The following is a 19,229-nucleotide window of genomic DNA, read 5'->3' as shown; positions in this document are numbered from 1 at the left end:
CGGGACTACTTTCAGGAAGTGCGTGGATCTTAAATGGCCGTGTAGTGTAGTGGCATCCACGTGAGCCGGCGAACAACACACAGACGTGCAAACACAATATTTACACACAGCCTGGATGAGACCCGACCATCATAACACAATTACTCACAATTATCATGCTCATATTTACACCTCATTTACATCTCTTCCATGTGATAACCCATAAAGAAACTGGTTGAGATGCATATTTTTATGACAAACATTGCATTTAAAACCATTGTAAAGGCACATAAAACCTTCAGGACTTAAAACTGATGATAATACTCTCGCAGAAATCTATTGTTTAGTTTTAAATTTGATTATTTTGTGAGTTTATTTCGCAATTTATCCACCAATTCATAATTTGAACGAACCAGAACTATGTGGAAAGTGGCAGTGTTATATATTTGAGGTTTTAAAATAAAAATAACGGGGATAATATTAATGCATGTATTTATGCATAGTTTAAATGCTGTATCTGGTAAGGGGGAACTGAATTACTTTCCATATAATTAGGTATCTTGTCAAATTTTCTGAAACCTAAAGTTTATATGGTTTCTGTGAAGTTAAATGCAGTAAATGTCAAATAGTTATATATATATATTCTGTCTAAATAAATGAGTCAAAAAGGTTTTTTAAATCATCCCAAGATTCAGCAAGTTTAAAAATATGCATATGGATTTAAACATAGATGTAATTTTGTGTATTTTTATACTTCTTGTGAACTGTAGGAGGCACCAACATGCCTTTTTTTACATAAACGTGTACTCAAACATTTATACATTTATATTTATATACTTGGCACCACTTGACTGTTAGATTATGTTCAGAATCATCATAAAAATTAGACAGCATGCAAGATTACTGTGTATTTATGTCAGCATGTTTATTATCAACAAAAACAAAACCACTACATTTTGGAATTGTGACATTTTCTTGTTCTCATACTGTGCACTGGATTAAAACAACAACAATTATAATAACAATAATGATATTAATAATGATAAAAATAATAATCTGTGGCACATTAAAGGCTCAGTAAAATATTTGGATTGAATCCCGTTCATTCTTTTGTTGGATATGTATATTATTTGGTTCCTATGCCTGTGGATTCTATTTTGTATAAATGTAGTCCTCTTACATCACTTTTTAATAGAATATAATAGAACAGGTTAAAAAAAACTCTTCATTACATTACATAGTACAGATTAAAACTTGAATTAATCATTGAACAGAAACTTGAATCACTGGGAAATCCGGGTCCTTACAGAGGACCCTTCAACTGTCCGCTTAAAAAAGTAATCGAGTGGGGAAAAATTACAACATCTCTGTTTAGAAATTCCAAAACGAGGATATTACTTAAGACACGGGATGTGTTTTTTGATTAACAGAGAGTGTTTGTTTACGGCTTGAAATTAATTAGAAAAAAATTAATAATGATTCTCGTCAGGCGTTCTGCACGAACTACTATCACGCTGTGCCGACTGGGGTATTCCTCTGACGAGTAGCAAAACATTTCAGAGATGCGGGTGCCTTTCCAAACACCAATAAAAGCATTTTGCGTTCACCCCGCCGACGTTGATATATTGTTATTGTACTGTACGGAGTTTGGTAGTTGTTCTGCCGCCCTAGTAAGAATCTGTTAATGTTCGTGGCTTTTAGCTGCGGCAGAAAACTAACTTGAGCCTGTTCGGTACTGCGTATAGCTCGACGACATAAGCCGCTGGGAACGCGGTGTGTTCGCTTCTCCCAGATCGGCTCGGCTCCCACGCTGAGGTGACCGACTTTAGGATTCCGTCTTCGGTCAGGTTTATCTCCCGCTACTGCTTTCCTTGTAACCAGCCGTTCAGACCGTGACAACCGGAGGAGGGGGGCGCCGTCTGACTCGTTAGCTCCGGCTAGCTAACAGTAAACTGAGTCAGTTTTCTGTGGCTTTTGAAGCGTTTCGCTGGCTAAAAATATCGCTTCTGGCTCCCATGCTCGCCGCGTTGCGCCACCGGAAAGTGGTGGGCTAGTTCGCGTTTGACTTCGTTCTTGTTTGGTTTTATTTTTATTTTTTGGTGACATAGCCCAGAGTTTGAAGCTCTACATGGTCACTTCAGTGAATCTGAGACGAGTGGAAGAGCGAGTCGGACCCCGAGGTTGTGAGCCGAGCTGGCCTGAACTGACGTTACGCCGCACCGGCTGCTGGGCTTCGGGTCTCCGGGGGGACCGCGCTCGGCTTTGGCTGATTGGTGGCCGAATATCATTTCGCTGTAATGGCCTTATTTTGTCATCAGTGGTGATATAACGAGCCTTGGTCCAGCCCTGGGGAGACCGAACCCGTGTTAAGCTCAGAGTAAACTCTTTGTTTCTACTTTCTGACACTGGCAGCAGCCCTGGTCTGTCCGCAGCACAGCACCATCATGTCAGAGGATAACAACCCAGACAAGTTCATCAAGGTAAGAACGGCAGAAATCACACTTTTGTTGCTGCAGATTTCATTTATTCATGATCCTGATGGTCTGACAGAATGGCATTTTGTGGAAAATCCTCCTATGGTTTGTGGGAAGGAAGTTGCAGACTTGGATAAATTTGTTGGTACCCTTACAGCTCATTGAAGCAATTATCAGATGTATGTGATTTGTTGTTTATCTTACAAAGATTTGCTAAAGGTTTGTTGGTACCCTTAGAGACTAATAATCTTTGCATTATAGTCACATTTCAAACAAAGTGTTTAACTTTAATTAGTATTACAGGTGCTTTCAAGCTTTTCATCAACCCTATTTAAAAGGAACAAACAGCCACTGGGTAGTTTGGTATTGTTGTGTCAGAGGGGCTCAGAAAGAAGATTATAGATATTCATGTTAAAGTTAAAGGCTACAAGATCATCTCCAAGCAGCTTCATGTTCCTTTGACCAAAGCTGACAATATTATTATAAAAAAGGATGAAGTTTGTGGGTCTGTAGCCAACCTCCCAGGATGTGGATGCAAGAGGAAATGCAGCCCCCGGTTGGTCAGATCAGTGGATGGTAGAAAAAGAGCCATTCAAACCAAACTTCAGGGTCAAGGTACATCACTTCCTGATCGCACCATTCATTGCATTTCGACTCATCAGCTCCTTCATAGAAGAAGACTCAGAAGGGAAACGCTATGGACAGAAAAACACAAAAAAGCCAGACAGGAATTCAAGAAAATGCATGATGAGGATGCCAACACATTCATTTTGTGTTTGCACGTATGGCAGAAAACACAGCATTATTCCAGAAATTAGGACATGATCAGGAACATCCTACCTGGGCTCCTAAGATGTGTTCCTGCGTCACCTCCAAGGCATCTATACGTCCGCAGGATAGCTTCTGACGTCCAGCTGGGAGAGAAGAAACGGAGGAGAGACGGAGTGTATATTGGACAGGAGCTGAAGCATTTGTTATGAATCAAGCTTAGTGAGTCGACTGACTAACATTTGGCCTGATGGAGGCCTTCTGGTATCAAGAAACTTGGAAACTTTTGTGACAACCAACAAGTTGCTGCCCACTGAACTATTATCAGAAAAGACTAGACCGGAGTTAAGTCAGTGGGGTTTTTGCCTTCATAAAAGTTTTATTTTACTGTATTTTATTGCTACTTATCTAGCATTATTTCTTCCCTTCTTCATTTACATTTGCACATAAAGCAAACTGAATGATCCTGTTTTTCAGTGCTTTTAACTTTAGGCAAAAGAAATCACGTTTCAGCTCATTTGGTTGCATGAGCTGTTCTCAGTTCTTCAGCGTAGCCTACCAGTCCTCTGTACCGGCAGCAGGGACTAATCTGTCCCAGATGCACATTTTGTGGCAGCCGATTTGTCTTTGTCTACAAATAATTTCTGTTAAGGATCACGCTGGGTGTTGTGAAACCAAACGGGAGATAATGGATGTTTAACCATGACACAAGTGAGCGCTAGCACAGCGCGAGGGCGATCTCGCTGAAAATGTCAGCCATGACGTCTTAACTCCCCTGGAAAAAAATCCTACGTGTGAAAAGTTTGTTACGGTGAACGGCTACTTCAGGAGATATTCTGGGTATTCATAAAAAATTCTAAATGTATGAAGTACTGTTACAATTCTGAACGGTACGAAAAGGAAATCCACAAACTTCTTTGTTTTTCTTTTAATAAATCTTTTGAGCTCAATCTGTCCTGGTTTGCCTTTTCAACAGGAGACATCGATTTTGGATGAATACAACATAAACTGGACTCAGAAGCTGGGAGCTGGAATCAGTGGACCTGTCAGGTTAGTAAAGACTTTCCTCAATCGTCTTTAGTCTTTTTTTTTTTTACTAATAAAACGGAATAATTCAGTTATTGAACAAATATTCTATCAGGTAAAGGCGTCTTGTCGCTGCTGTTCACGGAGGTGGATTTATTTGTGCAGCTTGTTGTGAAATCAAACTGGGACGAGTTTGACGTGTTTTACTGTGTGTTAAGAGTCAGGGTCAGGTTAGATCCTTATCTGCTTTCATTTAAATCTGTTGATAGTTTTATTATGACTCTGAATATTCTGACACGTCGTGATAGGATTAAAGAGAAGCCCGAAGTGTTGCTGTGAAGCCTGACTGCTGCTGTGTGGGATTAGATCACTGAACGCTGTTGCAGGGATGATGATGATGATGGTGCAGATTTATGCGATATACTAAGTGGGCTGTTCAATGAACACATCTCTCTTCTGCCAAAAACACCCTGGACGTTTGCATATTATTGCTTCTGTGTGTGTTTTCCTCTGCACTGCTCACAAAAACAAATTGATTTTACGCCGAACCAACGAACACATTGTGAAGAAGAGGAACGATGGAGTTCTGGATTAAGTTGGCACGACATGTATGGAACTTGTGTGTCTTCAGTGCAGTCCCTGTGTCTCTGGTTTTAGCCCTTTGCTGCACGTCACTGCCTCTCTTTACCCAATCCCTGTCATTGTGCTGTCAAATGAAGGGCACGGAAGCTAAACTTAATATTTAAAAAAAGAACCAGATTTTTGTCCCTTGCTTTAATTGGCCAAATAATGAGCAGCATCATCTCTTCATGAAGCTTTAATATGAAGATGTTTGCTCACAATCTGTGCCTGCTGAGCTTCGGTTTAAATCCTAACGTTTAACCTTTACGACCACGGTGACGAAACATTTTGGTGCGTAATTGAAACTCCACTTGTAAAAATAAATTCTTTGGCAGGTTTTAGTTCACACGCTACGGATAAAAAATTAACCTCCCTTTGAGAGACTGCAGTCTTGGTGTTCGGAATGACAGCTTTAATGTTTATTCTGCATTTCGAAGGTACAGCAGGTCGAAATGAGGAGAGGGCAGACCCTTACTTATTTGACAAGTGGGCCACTTCAGCGTGACTCGACAAGAATCCGGAGAAACTGCCACATCATCTCTCTGTCCACAGACTCTGTGATTCATGTTGGACTCTTTCTTCTTCTTGAGCAGCTCCTGCTCATCCCGGCTCAAGTTTGAGTCCATTTTCTACTCTAATTTCATGGCGTAACACTATAGTTTCCTTACTGCCCCCCCACCCTCCTGCGCCTGACTGTGATTCATTAGGTAGGTAGTTTTTTCCACTCCAGTGACCTTTGGTCGAAGCAGAATGTTTTCTGTGGTAATACTTTAATAAGGTAATCTGAGTGAAAGGGCCAGAGGTCGCCGTTTAAAGTGAAGATTCTGATTGTTGCAGATTAGAGGAGAAAAGAGTTTGTCTGAAAATGAAATATTACACTGTGGTAGCTCTCACCACATTAAAATCCATACTCCTTTTATGTTACAATTTATTTTCGACCATGTGTCAACAGATTAATTGGTTATACAGACAAGATTCACATTTATTTCCCTGCTGTGTCTCGCCTCGGAGGCCCTGTTCAAACCTGGCATCATTATCCGTCTTGGGTAATTCGATCGCAAATAAACAGCTCTGATGAGAGCGTTCACACCTGGCTGTAAATGTGTACCCCGAAACGTTTCTGAGTCGAATATCAGTTAACTACTCTGTATGCATGCACACACACACACACACACACACACACACACACACACACACACATACACACATTTCTTGATGAGCTTAATTATCTAACAGGTGCAATTTTAAATATAAAATGATTAGAGACTTCACAGAGCTCAGCGTCGGAGGAAGGATCGAAGTTTTGAAACTGTACAAAGTGAAACGGAGTGCCACACACACTCACACTCTCTTATCAGCAGACTTTTGTGTGAAAAATTAAAGACCACCTGCCATTTTAAAATGTTAATGTAGTTTTTATTGGGATAAATGTGTTGTTTTGGTCTTTTGAGCCAAATTGTATCTGATTTTTGTTTATTTTTCCACCAAGAAAAGTGCTGAAAAAAATGCTTGGATGAGCGTTTTACAGTACTGCTGTGCAAAAGTTTTAAACCACCTCTAATTTCTCTATACTTTGCTTCCAAGCAGCCAGATTTTGAGTTATTTATAAGTGGTTTTGATCAACAGTTTTTCAGGCGATCTGAAGCTCTTTCAGAGGTTTTTTTGGGGAAAAGAGGACTTTTCTGCTACCCTTGTAACTAAACTGCACAATGTGCTGTGTGTGTTTACAAAAATGAGGAAAGTGGACAAGTGAAGGTTAAAAGAAGAAATGTCAGACCTAAAAATACAGCAGATGAATAATATCTGAAAGTCACGTCATTAGGAAATGCGTCATTCTTCAGTTGTCAGTATGTCATGTTTTCAGACGACAGCTCTGGGAATAACCTTGCTGGTGCTGAAATACTATTCTGTGTGAGACATTTACTTTTGATGTTGTTCATAGATTCAGGTAAAGAAACGGGGACAGATTGTGTCTTTGTGAATGGCTGCAAGAAACAAATCTCCCAAGGAGCCAATCTAAAACTGGTTCTTTGCTAAAATGTCTGTTTTGTGTCGACGCAACGCCTGTTTATGGCTTCAGTTTAGGAGCCTTTTTATACTTTTACTTCAAAAAAACCTTCAGAAAACGTGAAGAAAATTTGATCAAGACTACTTTAAAAGATTACAATAAAGACTGTCTGCTTGGAAGCAAAACTCACAAACATATATGTATATATAAAATCAAAATTACTCTCTTGCACACAGTTGTAGTTACTAAAAGAGTGATTTTATTGATAAAGATTTATGAAAAGAAAAAAACAAGTGTCCCTTCCAGACTACATGGCTGACAAACATTTGGATTATCTTGCACGGCTGTCTCTCTTATTTTTATTTATTTTAACTCTCCTTTTCTTGTCCAGGGTGTGTGTGAAGAAGTCGACTCAGGAACGCCTGGCCCTAAAAATCCTCATCGATCGACCCAAGGCCAGAAATGAGGTCAGCCCGCTGTCCCGAGAGCGATTAATCCCTGTTGTTGTCTTTGACTGTATCAATAAGCCTTGTTCTGCCCGGCCAGCCACCCATCCGTCTTCATTAATGCCCGTCTTCCTCTCCCCGTCGCTCTGTCTCCTGCGCTCCGAGCCTCTTTGTCCCTTAACGCTGCCGTCCCGCGGAGAACAGTTTGTCTAGCAGCTTCTTTATGTCATTAGCGGCACACTGTTTTGATCGGAGCAGCGAAAACAAGATCTGCTTCACAGGCTCGCGCTGACGAGCTGTGAAAGATGACACTGACTGCGAGAAACACATCATTCAGGCTCTTTTATCATCTTGTCAAATTGGGATGTTTTGTTTGTGTAGATAATAATAATTTACATGAATATGCTTTGAGTTGTGCATTTATTTAATTAATATTCATAGTCTTGAATTAGCTGACTCACAGTAGTAAAATCGGAGCACATAATAAAGAACTTGACACACAGCAAGTGCTTGATTATCTTTGTCAAACTGCCATTAAACACCATACTTTTATTTTGACGGGGCGGATACATACAGTCTTCTGTGACAGATTTGAATAAAGTGCCGTAAACGCACCGTTTTCGTCCACCCAGGTACGTCTCCACATGATGTGTGCCAACCACCCGAACATCGTGCAGATACTGGAGGTGTACGCCAACAGCGTCCAGTTCCCCCACGAGTCCAGCTCCAGGTAGAAGGCTCGTTCACACGCAGCACGGCACTTATCGTGTGTGCGTTTGTTTTTCTGTAGAGTCAGCAAATTATCTCAGGAGCCAGTGGAATGAAACTTGGACTACTTGGATGTACAGCCGCAACTTTTAGATTCAACCCCATTCACAAAAAAACACTAAAAATGCTGTAACTCAATCAGTTTTACAGATATTTACCTAAAATTTGGTGTGGTAGTAGCTGAGAGTCATCCCCAACACATATTCTGAGCGCTAACAGATTGTGAAAGTTCTTAACTATTTGTTAGTAAAATCCACCATGAACCACCGGGCAGATTTTAATGAAACATTCAGGAAGTAATCAGTAGTTGTACATCTACAACTGATTACCTTTTGGAGTCAATCCAATTCAAGATGGCCGACGATAGCTGACACAAAAATGGCTATAACTCAGTCCGTTTCCTAGATATTGAGCTACAACTTCAGGTGGTAGTACCTGAGAGTTATTCACAACACATACTCTGAGATGATGCATGGTCCACAATGTTACTTTCAAGGTTTTGTTCTAAACGGCTCCAACAACATAATTTCTCCACATAAGATGATTTTAGTCTGAAACTCTGGCGTGAAAGGCAGCGGGTGATATGCATTCCTTCGAGGAATGCTGGGCTTTAAATTCATTTGTTTTATCCGTAACATTTGTTTGTTTTACAGAGCAAGACTTCTGATTGTTATGGAGATGATGGAGGGTGGTGAGCTCTTTCACAGAATCAGTCAGCACAGGCACTTTACTGAAAAGATGGCCAGTCAGGTCACCAAACAGGTAGGTTAAGACTCACATTTTCTTTTTTTATTTATATATATATATAAATCGAGCTGCTCAGACTCTGCTGGACGCTGAAATGGAAGAAGCTCCACACATCCTGGCTGTCAAAGATGCTTTGCTGTGCACATGGACTGTTGTCTCAGCGTGACGTCTTTTCCACTCGCAGATTAGTCAAGCATTGGCACATTGTCACTCCCTTAATATTGCACATCGTGACCTGAAGCCAGAGAACCTGCTCTTCAAAGATAACTCTCTGGTAAGATGCTCAAGCTGCGCTGAGCGCTGACACATAAACCTTTTTAGAAGTATTTTTAGTACAACTCCAGCTGCCACAGACGTAGAAAGTCTCAGAAATTCAACGCTGCAGCCGGAAGAATCGTTGTTTTAGAAATGTCCAGTCTTCTCCTGCTGAGACAGAGTTAGAAATCAGTTTATGCACTGACATCAATTAACCTTCTGAGATAATAAAAAAACTGAAATGTTTTATAATAAGCTGCTAAACTATGCTCCTGTGTTTGCTCTGTTTTCCCTGAAGGATGCACCTGTGAAGTTATGTGACTTTGGCTTTGCCAAAATTGATCAAGGGGACTTGATGACCCCTCAGTTCACTCCTTACTATGTAGCACCTCAGGTACAACACAGTCCCTAACTCTTTTAACGCTGCTGCTGCTTTTAGCCACTGATCAAAATAAACAGTATTATTCACATTTCTGTGCAGGTACTTGAGGCTCAAAGAAGACATCAGAAGGAAAAGTCTGGAATCATACCTACCTCACCGACTCCTTACACATATAACAAGGTAAAACTCTCAGCGCCTGAAAGAAGCACTCAGTCCTGCTGCTTTGACTCAGTGGTAAAGACTTTCAAAGGTTTTTTTATTGTTCCCAGAAGACATTTTATTTCCACAAGTCTGTGCAGTTCCCCTGAAGGAGAAAACCTCCTACCCTTGAGTTTCTCCCGGGCTGTAGTAGCCGAGGAGAGCTCTACAAAAAGAGCTCTTTTTAATATTAGGGATCCAAATTTGCCTTTCAGTAGTCACAGAACAAAACAGAGCAATGACAGAAAAGTGTCCTTGAATGTCAGTTTTTGAACAGGTGTGTGCACGGTTCTGATAAGTTATTTTGTTTGTTTGTAGCGGAAACACAAAAAACAATAACTGCTGGTTGTGTTTCTGCAGAGCTGTGACTTGTGGTCCCTCGGCGTGATTATCTACATCATGCTGTGCGGCTATCCTCCGTTCTACTCCAAACACCACAGTCGCACCATCCCAAAGGACATGAGGAAGAAGATCATGACGGGCAGCTTCGACTTTCCTGAAGATGAGTGGAGCCAGATCTCTGAGATGGCCAAGGACATCGTACGCAAGTGAGTCTTCTCAGTATTTAAGTTCTTATCGCATCTTTTCTCTTTTAATCCCTCTCAGTCGTGGTCTTATTGCTCTCCGCCTGTCTGTAGGCTGCTGAAGGTGAAGCCAGAGGAGAGGCTGACCATCGAGGAGGTCCTGGTTCACCCGTGGCTCAACTGCACCGAGGCCCTCGACAACGTGCTGCCGTCCCCACAGATGATGATGGACAAGGTGAGCCGCAGGTTGCTGCTCACAGCGGTCAGCCAGCTCTGCAGATATCGGTCATGGATTTGGGGAGAGCGCGGGCGGATCAAACCTACCCGTCTGCTCGTGGAGCTGCTGGTTTTGTCGTCACAGATCTGTCGTCGTCTTTCAGGCAGTGGTTGCAGGTATCCAGCAGGCGCACGCCGAGCAGCTCGCCAATATGAGGATTCAGGACCTGAACGTCAGCCTCAAGCCTCTAAACTCGGTCAACAACCCAATCCTCAGGAAGAGGAAGCTGCTCGGGTACGATCACCTTAGTTTTTGGGCTGTTAGTGCTTCACTGTGAGGGTAAAGATGGTACTCACATGTTCTGGTGTTACCTGTTCCATTGTTGTGTCTCACCAACTTATCTTGTTAGGGGTCCTTGTAAAAGTCTGGTCTCCAACATGCTTTGTTCTCGATGTTGCAGCTCCAAACCTACAGACGGTTTCTTCATTAACGACCCAGAAAACGGAGGGGAGGACTCCAACGTAGCGCTTGAAAAATTAAGAGACGTCATTGCACAATGTATACTACCACAAGCTGGTCAGTAACTGCAAATCCACCTTAAACACAGTTAATACCGATGTAGTTGTTTTCATATTTAGGTTTTTTTTAGTTGTCTTTGCTTTTTAGTCATTATTAAACTAAAATAAACTCTAGATGAGCGTTTGACTAAAATGAGTTCTGTATCTGAGGTTTATTTAGGCTCTTAAAGGCTCCAGAGAAATAAAATTAGTAAAACATTTCTACAGTAAAGTGTAGCTTACACAATGATGACAAAAACTGATCAAATATGCATTAGAGGAGACGGGCAGTCATGTCTGAGGTGAATATGTGTGTTTTGTTGTTGTTTTTTCAGGAGAAAATGAGGACGAGAAGTTGAATGAGGTGATGCATGAAGCCTGGAGGTTCAACAGAGACTGTAAGCTGCTGAGAGACGGGCTGCACGGGCTCAGCTGGGACGGTCGGTACCTCGTCCACCCGCTTCTCTTTCCCCTTTACCTTAAACCAGTGGTCTCCAATCCTGGTCCTCGAGGGCCACTAGCCTGTATGTTTGACTTGTTCCTCTGCTCCAACACACCTGATTTGAATCAGTGTGTGATTAACAGGCTTCTGCAGAACATGAAGAGGTAATTTAATCACTGAATCAGGTGTGTTGGAGCAGCGAAACAAGGAAAACATGCAGGGTAGTGGCCCTAGAGGAGCAGGATTGGAGACCTCTGCCTTAAAAACAACCAGCCAGTACAGGGGTCCTGCAACCTGCGGCTCCTCAGACCCTCTGAAATGGCTCCAGCTCACTTTGACTACAAACAACACAAACCTGAGAAACTTTAATTTGTAAATCAACAATAAGAAACAATAGTTTTAGCAGCTTGTTGCAGTATGTAGGTGACTTTTCTGCATCAGACTGACACTAATAACACAACTCAGCTGACTCCGTGTGGACTCGGCCTTTATGACAGAAATGATCGGTTATCATAAATGCTCCGTGCTCACAGCTTCTCCACCAGAATTCACTGAATGCGGCTCAGGTTTTCACTCGAACGTGTTTAATATTCAGTGATCACTTTCACAGTTGAGGTCGTAGTTTGTTAGCCAATTCTCCGTAGTTTTTTTTCTTGAATATAAACAAAAAAAATATCAGCCAAGTAGATTTTATGGCTCCGTTTAAACTTTTATTTTAGTAGCTGGCAGACCCCTGACCGGGAACCTGAAGATACTTGTGAGTTTTCTGGATGGATGTGATTCCATACACGTTCCTTTTATAGAGAACACTTTAAAGGAAATAATTAGCTAAAGGCGGTGCTTTTCAGAAACCTTGAACACGCGTCTGGAGAAGATCCACGTCGGTGATGTTGGACATAAAACCCGTACAGTTCAGGTGGTTAAAGCTGAACAAATAAAAGGTTTATAGTGGAGGGGTTCGTAAACTGCTTCACTCCGCAGAAAACAAAGCAGTTCCGGGAACTATTTTCCCCCTTTTCTGACTGTTTTCCCTGCAGCTTGTGTGCTCGGCGAGTTTAACCTGCAGCGTCTCTTCGCAGGGCGAGCCTTCTCGGATAAAGTCGACCGATTGAAGCTGGCAGAGATCGTCAAACAGGCCATCGAAGAGAAAACAAATCTCCAAGAATCTCATTAGCAAAGGTCATCTTTCGATCTTCTTTTATATTGTTTATTATGACCATTTTTAACCCATAGCTGTAAAAAAAAAAAAAAACGTTTTATGTCAAATGATGTGCTTTTTTTTTCATAAATTCAGTTGTAAGATCTCTCGTCGAGCTGCTGTACAGCTGTAGATGTATTTCAGAAGATTCATTGGTACTATAATTTTTTTAAAAAGGACAATGGCAAAGTACATAAAAAAACAATATATTTTCTTCTTTTTTTTTTTGCAAAAAAGAAAAGACAAAAAAAAAACGAAAGAAAGATAAAGTAAATCTGTGAAAGAAATTATTTTTTCGGAGGGAATTTCTATTAGCTGCTCATCTGAGATGTCATGTTTTATCCCAGTTATTTTGTTTTGTTTTAACCATTCTGAGAATTTTATTTATTTAAACAAAGAAAAAAACAAAATTCCAGTCTTTTTATACTTTTTTTTTTTCTCGTAGCTTGATAGTGGCTCTAAGGTTAGAGAAGCTGTCCACGACGTGACTTAGTTCTTCCATACGCTCGGCCTGCAGGTAGACACTCGTATATCGATCTTCGTTTGTGTTTTTCCACTGCTTTCTGTTCGTTTGTTTGTCCTGCTTCCACCCCTCTGTTAACTTATTCAGACCTTAATATGCATCTAAAACCAGTATTGTAAAAACAGAAGGTCTTTATTTTTTTTTGTAAAACAAAACTATTGTACAAAAAACTTGTTTCTCTACCTTTTTTGGGGGAAATTATAAATGTAAAATGAAAACCATTTGCTACGTTAAATGTTTGCCTTTTATTGTAAATGGTTGCTCATGCTTATCGATGCTTTAAAACAAACAAAAAAAAAACAGGTTTATTTGTCATATCAGGTCGAAGAGGAAGATGTTTGCGGAACGGATCAAACTGGCATAAACTCTAGATTGGTAGGTTTCTTTCTAAACGTGTTTTTTAATCTTTAAAAAAATCACCTTTTTTTTTTAATTTAAACCGGTCCTTCTTGAGAAGATGTTGCCCAAACATCGCTGAGAACTCAATCGTTTTATACTTGAACGGACAGCCTGAGCTGCACATTTCAACTCTTTTTCATATTTTTATCTTGAGAAAATAAACACACACACATAAAAAAAACAGCCTCTGGAATATTTTATTTTACTTTTTAATTTCCACTGACCTACAGTCTATTTCAATCTTCAAACTCGGTGTTTCTATTCGGCGTGCAATAAGGCAATCATTTAATGTGTTCAGATGTAGATTTGTACAAAATGAGGTGATATTTATCCATCTGTCAGTGTTAAACATCCCAGACTTCATTTACTCATCTTTATGACACTTTATTACTTAAAACTGTAGTCATATCTTCCATTATTTCCATAAAAGAGGGAAAGAAGGGATTGTTTTTAGTTTAAATGAAGCCACTGATTAGCACTTTGGATTTAAATTTGTTTTGTTCTCTGCTCCATCTAATGTTAAATTCCTCAATTGATAAAGCCTTTTTTTTTTGTTTATTTGTTTTACTATTTTTTTCTAAAGAATCATGTGTTTTGACCCTAATCAAACTGTATTGTTTCTTTCCTTCAGTGTTGTTTTTAAGCATTTTAACGGACGGTAAAGGATCATTGCCGTCCAGTAAAAAGGTTCCGTCATGTCTCTGATTTTGTCATTTTCAGATGAACTGAACGACCGCGTCCGTCTTTGTTTCCGTGGTACTTTTATAAAACTGTTTTTAAAACCCATAGCTTAGTTCAGCTGTCAGCCTTCGTCGTACGTTTCAAACCGGCACAAAGAAAAAGTCTTCCTCGTGTATGTCTGCATTTCCAACTTAGGTTTGGCTTTAAACCAAGATAATTATTACTAACATGTTTCAAAAAATGTTGGGTTTTTTTCTATTAACTGTTCAAAAGTTTCCTCTAAAACCCAAATGGCAAAAGTTTGTGTTTGAAAAGGCCTTAAAATCTCATGTATTCATGTATTCAGTGCAATGTGCCTTGTTGAAGGGCAGCATTCATTCATTCATCCATTTACTGTCCTGATTTACTTTTTCATTCCACTGAGCTGGGTATTTATTCTTTAACCTTGAACAAAAACTATGTGTCGTGATCTATGATTTAAAAATATGATCTACCTTTTAAAGATGTAAGAACATTTTTCAGGTGAGATATGAAAACAAAAACGACAAGTTTGGAAAATCTTCAGCTTGCAGTTTTTTATCTGTTAATTAGCTGTAGCCTGTTAGCTTAGCTATGGCCTGTTAGCTTAGCTGTAGCCTGTTAGCCTAGCTTCACAATGACTGGAAAATAAAAACAGGGTGAACGTTAAGTTAGCCTGACTCTTCTAAACATCTCAATATCGATTTTGCTCCCTCATTTTTATAGATGGGTTTTAAAATATCATATCTACAGGGGATTAATGCTGAATTTTATTTGCCATCTATATCATCTTTTTCCACCGGTTGCCTAGCAACGGTCAGCACACGATCAAGCCGCCGTTTTGGTTTACGTAGCGTTGACTTCCCCAGTATTAAAGAGTTGACAGAATTTATGGCTAAAAAACAACCAAATATTAACTTCTGAACTGCCTAAACAACCAGATCTGTTCTAATGTTTAATCTTCATTTTTTGAGCTGGTTTTCTGCCCACCATAAAGTAATCATACATCCTTTTTTTTTTTTTTTTTTAAACCCCCATTAGTCTTTTCAAGCTCTTCCTCAAATACCAGAATCAATATAATTTCTCTCATCTGCAACTTTAGAGAATCATATAAAAGAGGTATTTTTGTACTTAACAGCCAAGGCATGTATCAACAATGTGCATGTAGGATACTGATAGTCCCAACTGGGAAAAATAATAATAATCCCAATTAAAGCATTCAGTCCTGCTGACTCAGTGTTACTAAGGCTTTTTTTTTTTACCTCATCTGTCCATTTATGGTTGTTTTGGGTGAATAACTGCTCCATCTTTTAATACCAGCTTATCACAGATAAATGATTTGGTCGGTTGCTTCCATGTTTTCAGCTGTAGACGCGCTGGTGTTAGGAGTTTCAAGCTGATGTAAAGAGGAGGGAACTCGTTTCTGATAAAGTGAGGCTTCCTGTTCGGAGCGTCGTCTCTGCTTTATCCCTCTTTTTTTTCCTTTGACGTGGCAGTCATGTAGCATGAATCCTCCAAAAACTTGCTGTATTTTCTGTCTTTCTTACATCCATCTGTGCCCTTCCTGCCTTCTTGGAATGTCAACATGCCGACTTTTTAATAAAGCAACTGTTTGAATTTTGAACCCATGTTTTTGCTCAATCTGGACGACACAGTCACATGACCCACGGGTAGTTTATACATTCACGGGGGAAAAGAAAAATAAGGCTACACTCTTTGAATTGTTTTGTATCAGGACGTATTAAAAACTGATGGAAAATAATTATATTCTGCTATATTTCTTAAACAAAAACAAGCTAAAATGGAAAATCTGTCCTATCAAATGGACTTGATTAACCGATCATTAAGTGTGCCCACTTTTATAAAACCAGTTTTGGCAGTTTGATGATTAACAGGAAAGAAATGAGGAATTATAAGGTCATCATCCTACAGTATAAAATCAGAGAAATGACTCAGAAAGACTTCAAAAATTCCATCTCAGACTTTACAGGCCTCAGTTAACAACTTAAAGGTTAAAGGTCATGACAGGACAATCAGAGTAAGACTGGAAAAGTTGCAGCAGCAGGCATCCCTCTAAAACGAACCACAAGACTTCTGGACCGATGTCCTATAGATGTTAACCAATAACAGAAGGTCCCGTTTGGAGAAAAACCCAAACAATGTTTGAGTCCAGACCCGACTGATGCTGTGCCCGAAACCTCACTGAGAAAGAGTAACGTTGGAAAGAAGAATGGGCCAAAATTCCTCCTGAATGTCAGAGACCGATAGTCATATTGCTTCTAAATGGGGTGGATGTTTTGCACAGAGAGCTTTTCCTTTTGGCTTTGTTTTAATTATTATTTTAGAACCTGGCAGAGTTTTATGAAGTTAGGTATTTAAAAAAAAAGTCCCAATGTAAGTTAAAACTTTTATTGAAGATTAAAGATAGAAATCTAGAACAAACTCATAAAGAAATTATCAACCTCGAGACAAAAAACAAAGGGTTAAAGTGACACACAACCAAAAACACACAACTGTTGCACATATTTAAGGCACTTTTAATTATCTTTGTTGGGAAAAAAAGCAGCAGAAATTTGCTCCCGAGATGGAAATCAAACCATCGTAAGCTTAAGAGAAGACGGAGCAACCTAAAGTCTGCTTTAGGCTTTAGGATGGGTTCTGAACTGACAGCAGCTCTGTGCTCCTCTCTGGAAATGTTACAACAGAGCAAAAACGAGGAGCGACAGGCTGATTTCATTCGATTCACCCAATCAAGCCCATTAACACACACTGCTCATTTAAGTGTTCAAACCGTAACAAAACAACATCTCGCTCGATTCTAAAGGGGAAACCTTAGTTCAAACAAACCACTACCTGCTTCTCCGTCTTCATAGGTGAAATATAATCTGTTTGTGTGGAATGTGTCTAAAAACTTTGGTCGCTTTTCCTCCACTATGTACACTTTGTGTGCTCCTGACGCTCCAAAGACAAATTCCCTACATGTGAGAGTGCACCTGGAAAAGCAGACAGACTGTAAAAAAAAAAAAAAATCTGATTATTTTAGCGCTTTAAAAAAAACCAAACTGACACTGACAGGATGCGAAGGGCCAAGAACTCAAGTGTTTGAACGAAATATCTGAACTAAAATGGAGTTACAGGAAAACGGCAAGTCCATTTTAGGTCTGGGATGGAACTCAGAAAGTTCCAACTCCACAAACAAAAACAAAACCAAGGTAGACAGTGAAAATGTTTTTAAACGGCACAGGGACAGGCTCAATCCGAGTCCTCGTCGTCCAAATACTCCTCAGCATCGCTGGGTTTGCGGTACACGCCTGAAGGAAGACAAATTAGCAATTAGAAACAAAAACAGTGTATTTTATCATTCGTCTTAAAACAGCTAAAGCTTAAAATAAACGACACCTCTTCTGCTATCCAAGTTCTTCAACACATGGGCCAATTAGCAGTGAGTTTGTTTCCCACCTGGTGTCACTCAGCTGCCTACAGCCGTCTAAAGGGCAATTCCACTAAACCTTTAAGCTCATTTTAAAATAAATAAATAAATGTTGGTTGGCTGTACTTTTTACCCAGTGGGTAACGCAGTCAGTCATGGCTTGTCTCTCTTTTCAAGGTTACGCTGATTTGAAACAAATGTTTGCAACAAGCTACAGGAATTAGCACGTTAGCATCTACTATCTACTACTGTAGGCTGACTAGAAGCTAATAATCCAGCTAATTATTTACCAACTTTCACTCAGGGTCTCAACCTCACAAACAGCAGAACAGCAGAGAAGTATTCTAAGTACAATTACTTTAGAATTATAAATAAATATGAAGAAAACAGCCTGCTGACTCTATATTACATTACTTTTAAATTTATTCTCACTTCCTGTGATTAAATTCAAATTTCAGCCTCGTACTTAACTGTAAATAAAAATGTTATAAATTTAAAAAAGCTGATCACTAATTGGTGAAAAAGCTGACCTGCAGATTTTAAACAGAACAGGAGTGAACATGCTCTGTCTCTTTTTTATATTAGTGTATTAAAATTAAAGTATTTTGTATTATTAAACTATTATACCAACAAAATAATCAATAGTGAGCAGTTTGTGAGATTATTTGGACAGCAATAGTAATAGCATTTTTGTTTTTGAATAAATAAAAAATGCTACAAAAAAGTAACTGAGTTTGTATTTTTCCAATAGAAAGCCTCAAACTATCAGACTTTAAGCAATGCACATTTTATTTAAATTAGCACACTTGAATAAAACAATAAGTCAAATAACCCTGGAACCATCTTCTAAGGGGAACTCTGATGTGGCATTAATTGTTTAACGATAAATGAGGAATCTGATCCCTTCCTGCAGATTACAGCCGATCCAGCTGAGAACCATCAGTTCAGAAACGTAACGAATCAGATGCAAGCGGCGCGTTTTAACGAAGTGTAAATGCAGAAGCTCCATTTATTTGGACTTTTTGTTCATAAAGGCTTCAGCTTTCTCCTGAAACTGAACGCGGCCCAACACGTACAAACAAATCAAACACGTTCCCCGTCGATGAGGCGCCGCGAGTGAGAGAACGTCAGCAGAACTTACTGTTTCCCTGTCTCCTTTTCAGAAGTGAAGCACATTGGGCGGTGGTGGCCATCTCATACGCCAGTTTTTTCTCATTGTTTTTGATGTCCGTCCTCGCATCTGAAACAGACATGACGACAATAAGAACTCTTAAAGCCACTGGCAGGAATATACGAAACACTGAGACCATCAGCGTTTACAAAATCTCTGTACCTCGCTCCACCTTCGCCCTTCTTAGCTTCAGAGCGCAACGTTAACTACAGGTGCTGGTCATAAAATTAGAATATCATGAAGAAGTAGATTGATTTCAGTAATTCCATTTAAAAAGTGAAACTTGTATATTATATTCATACATTACATACAAACTCATATATTTCAAATGTTTATTTCGTTTAATTTTGATGATTACAAATGACAACAAATGAAAATCTCAAATTCATCATATCAG

The 19,229-nt window shown here is 39.6% G+C and overlaps 2 protein-coding genes across 5 annotated transcripts in view; one reads left to right on the top strand and one right to left on the bottom strand.

The window, feature by feature from the left end:
* The first annotated feature begins 1,508 nt into the window (after nt 1-1,508).
* On the top strand, nt 1,509-17,288 carry mapkapk5 (MAPK activated protein kinase 5). Of its 4 annotated transcripts, XR_003038988.2 has the most exons (16): nt 1,509-2,459; nt 4,198-4,271; nt 7,268-7,343; nt 7,955-8,052; nt 8,744-8,852; nt 9,022-9,111; nt 9,391-9,486; nt 9,574-9,654; nt 10,033-10,220; nt 10,311-10,431; nt 10,577-10,707; nt 10,874-10,989; nt 11,306-11,410; nt 12,492-12,591; nt 13,056-13,127; nt 13,455-17,288. XR_003038988.2 is itself a non-coding variant. In XM_017412077.3 (15 exons), the coding sequence occupies exons 1-14, from the start codon at nt 2,424-2,426 to the stop codon at nt 12,584-12,586; spliced, it is 1,416 nt and encodes a 471-aa protein (XP_017267566.1). In that variant the 5' UTR covers nt 1,509-2,423; the 3' UTR covers nt 12,587-12,591; nt 13,056-17,288. The 4 variants fall into 4 exon arrangements, 2 of the variants coding, with proteins under 2 accessions (XP_017267566.1, XP_017267564.1); XR_003038987.2 differs by having other exon boundaries at nt 12,492-13,127; XM_017412077.3 differs by having other exon boundaries at nt 13,056-17,288.
* ostf1 (osteoclast stimulating factor 1) overlaps nt 16,625-19,229 on the bottom strand; it is a 9,543-nt gene continuing 6,938 nt past the window's right edge. Inside the window, exons 9-10 of the mRNA XM_017412089.3 lie at nt 18,803-18,901; nt 16,625-17,542 (exon numbers count right to left, since the gene is read on the bottom strand). Of these exons, the coding sequence (XP_017267578.1) occupies nt 17,484-17,542; nt 18,803-18,901 (158 nt within the window). The 3' untranslated portion in view covers nt 16,625-17,483. The remainder of the gene's footprint in view (nt 17,543-18,802; nt 18,902-19,229) is intronic.

This window comes from Kryptolebias marmoratus, linkage group LG1, assembly GCF_001649575.2.
Source record: "Kryptolebias marmoratus isolate JLee-2015 linkage group LG1, ASM164957v2, whole genome shotgun sequence".
Lineage (NCBI taxonomy): Eukaryota > Metazoa > Chordata > Actinopteri > Cyprinodontiformes > Rivulidae > Kryptolebias > Kryptolebias marmoratus.
This window is presented reverse-complemented; position numbering and strand designations above follow the sequence as displayed.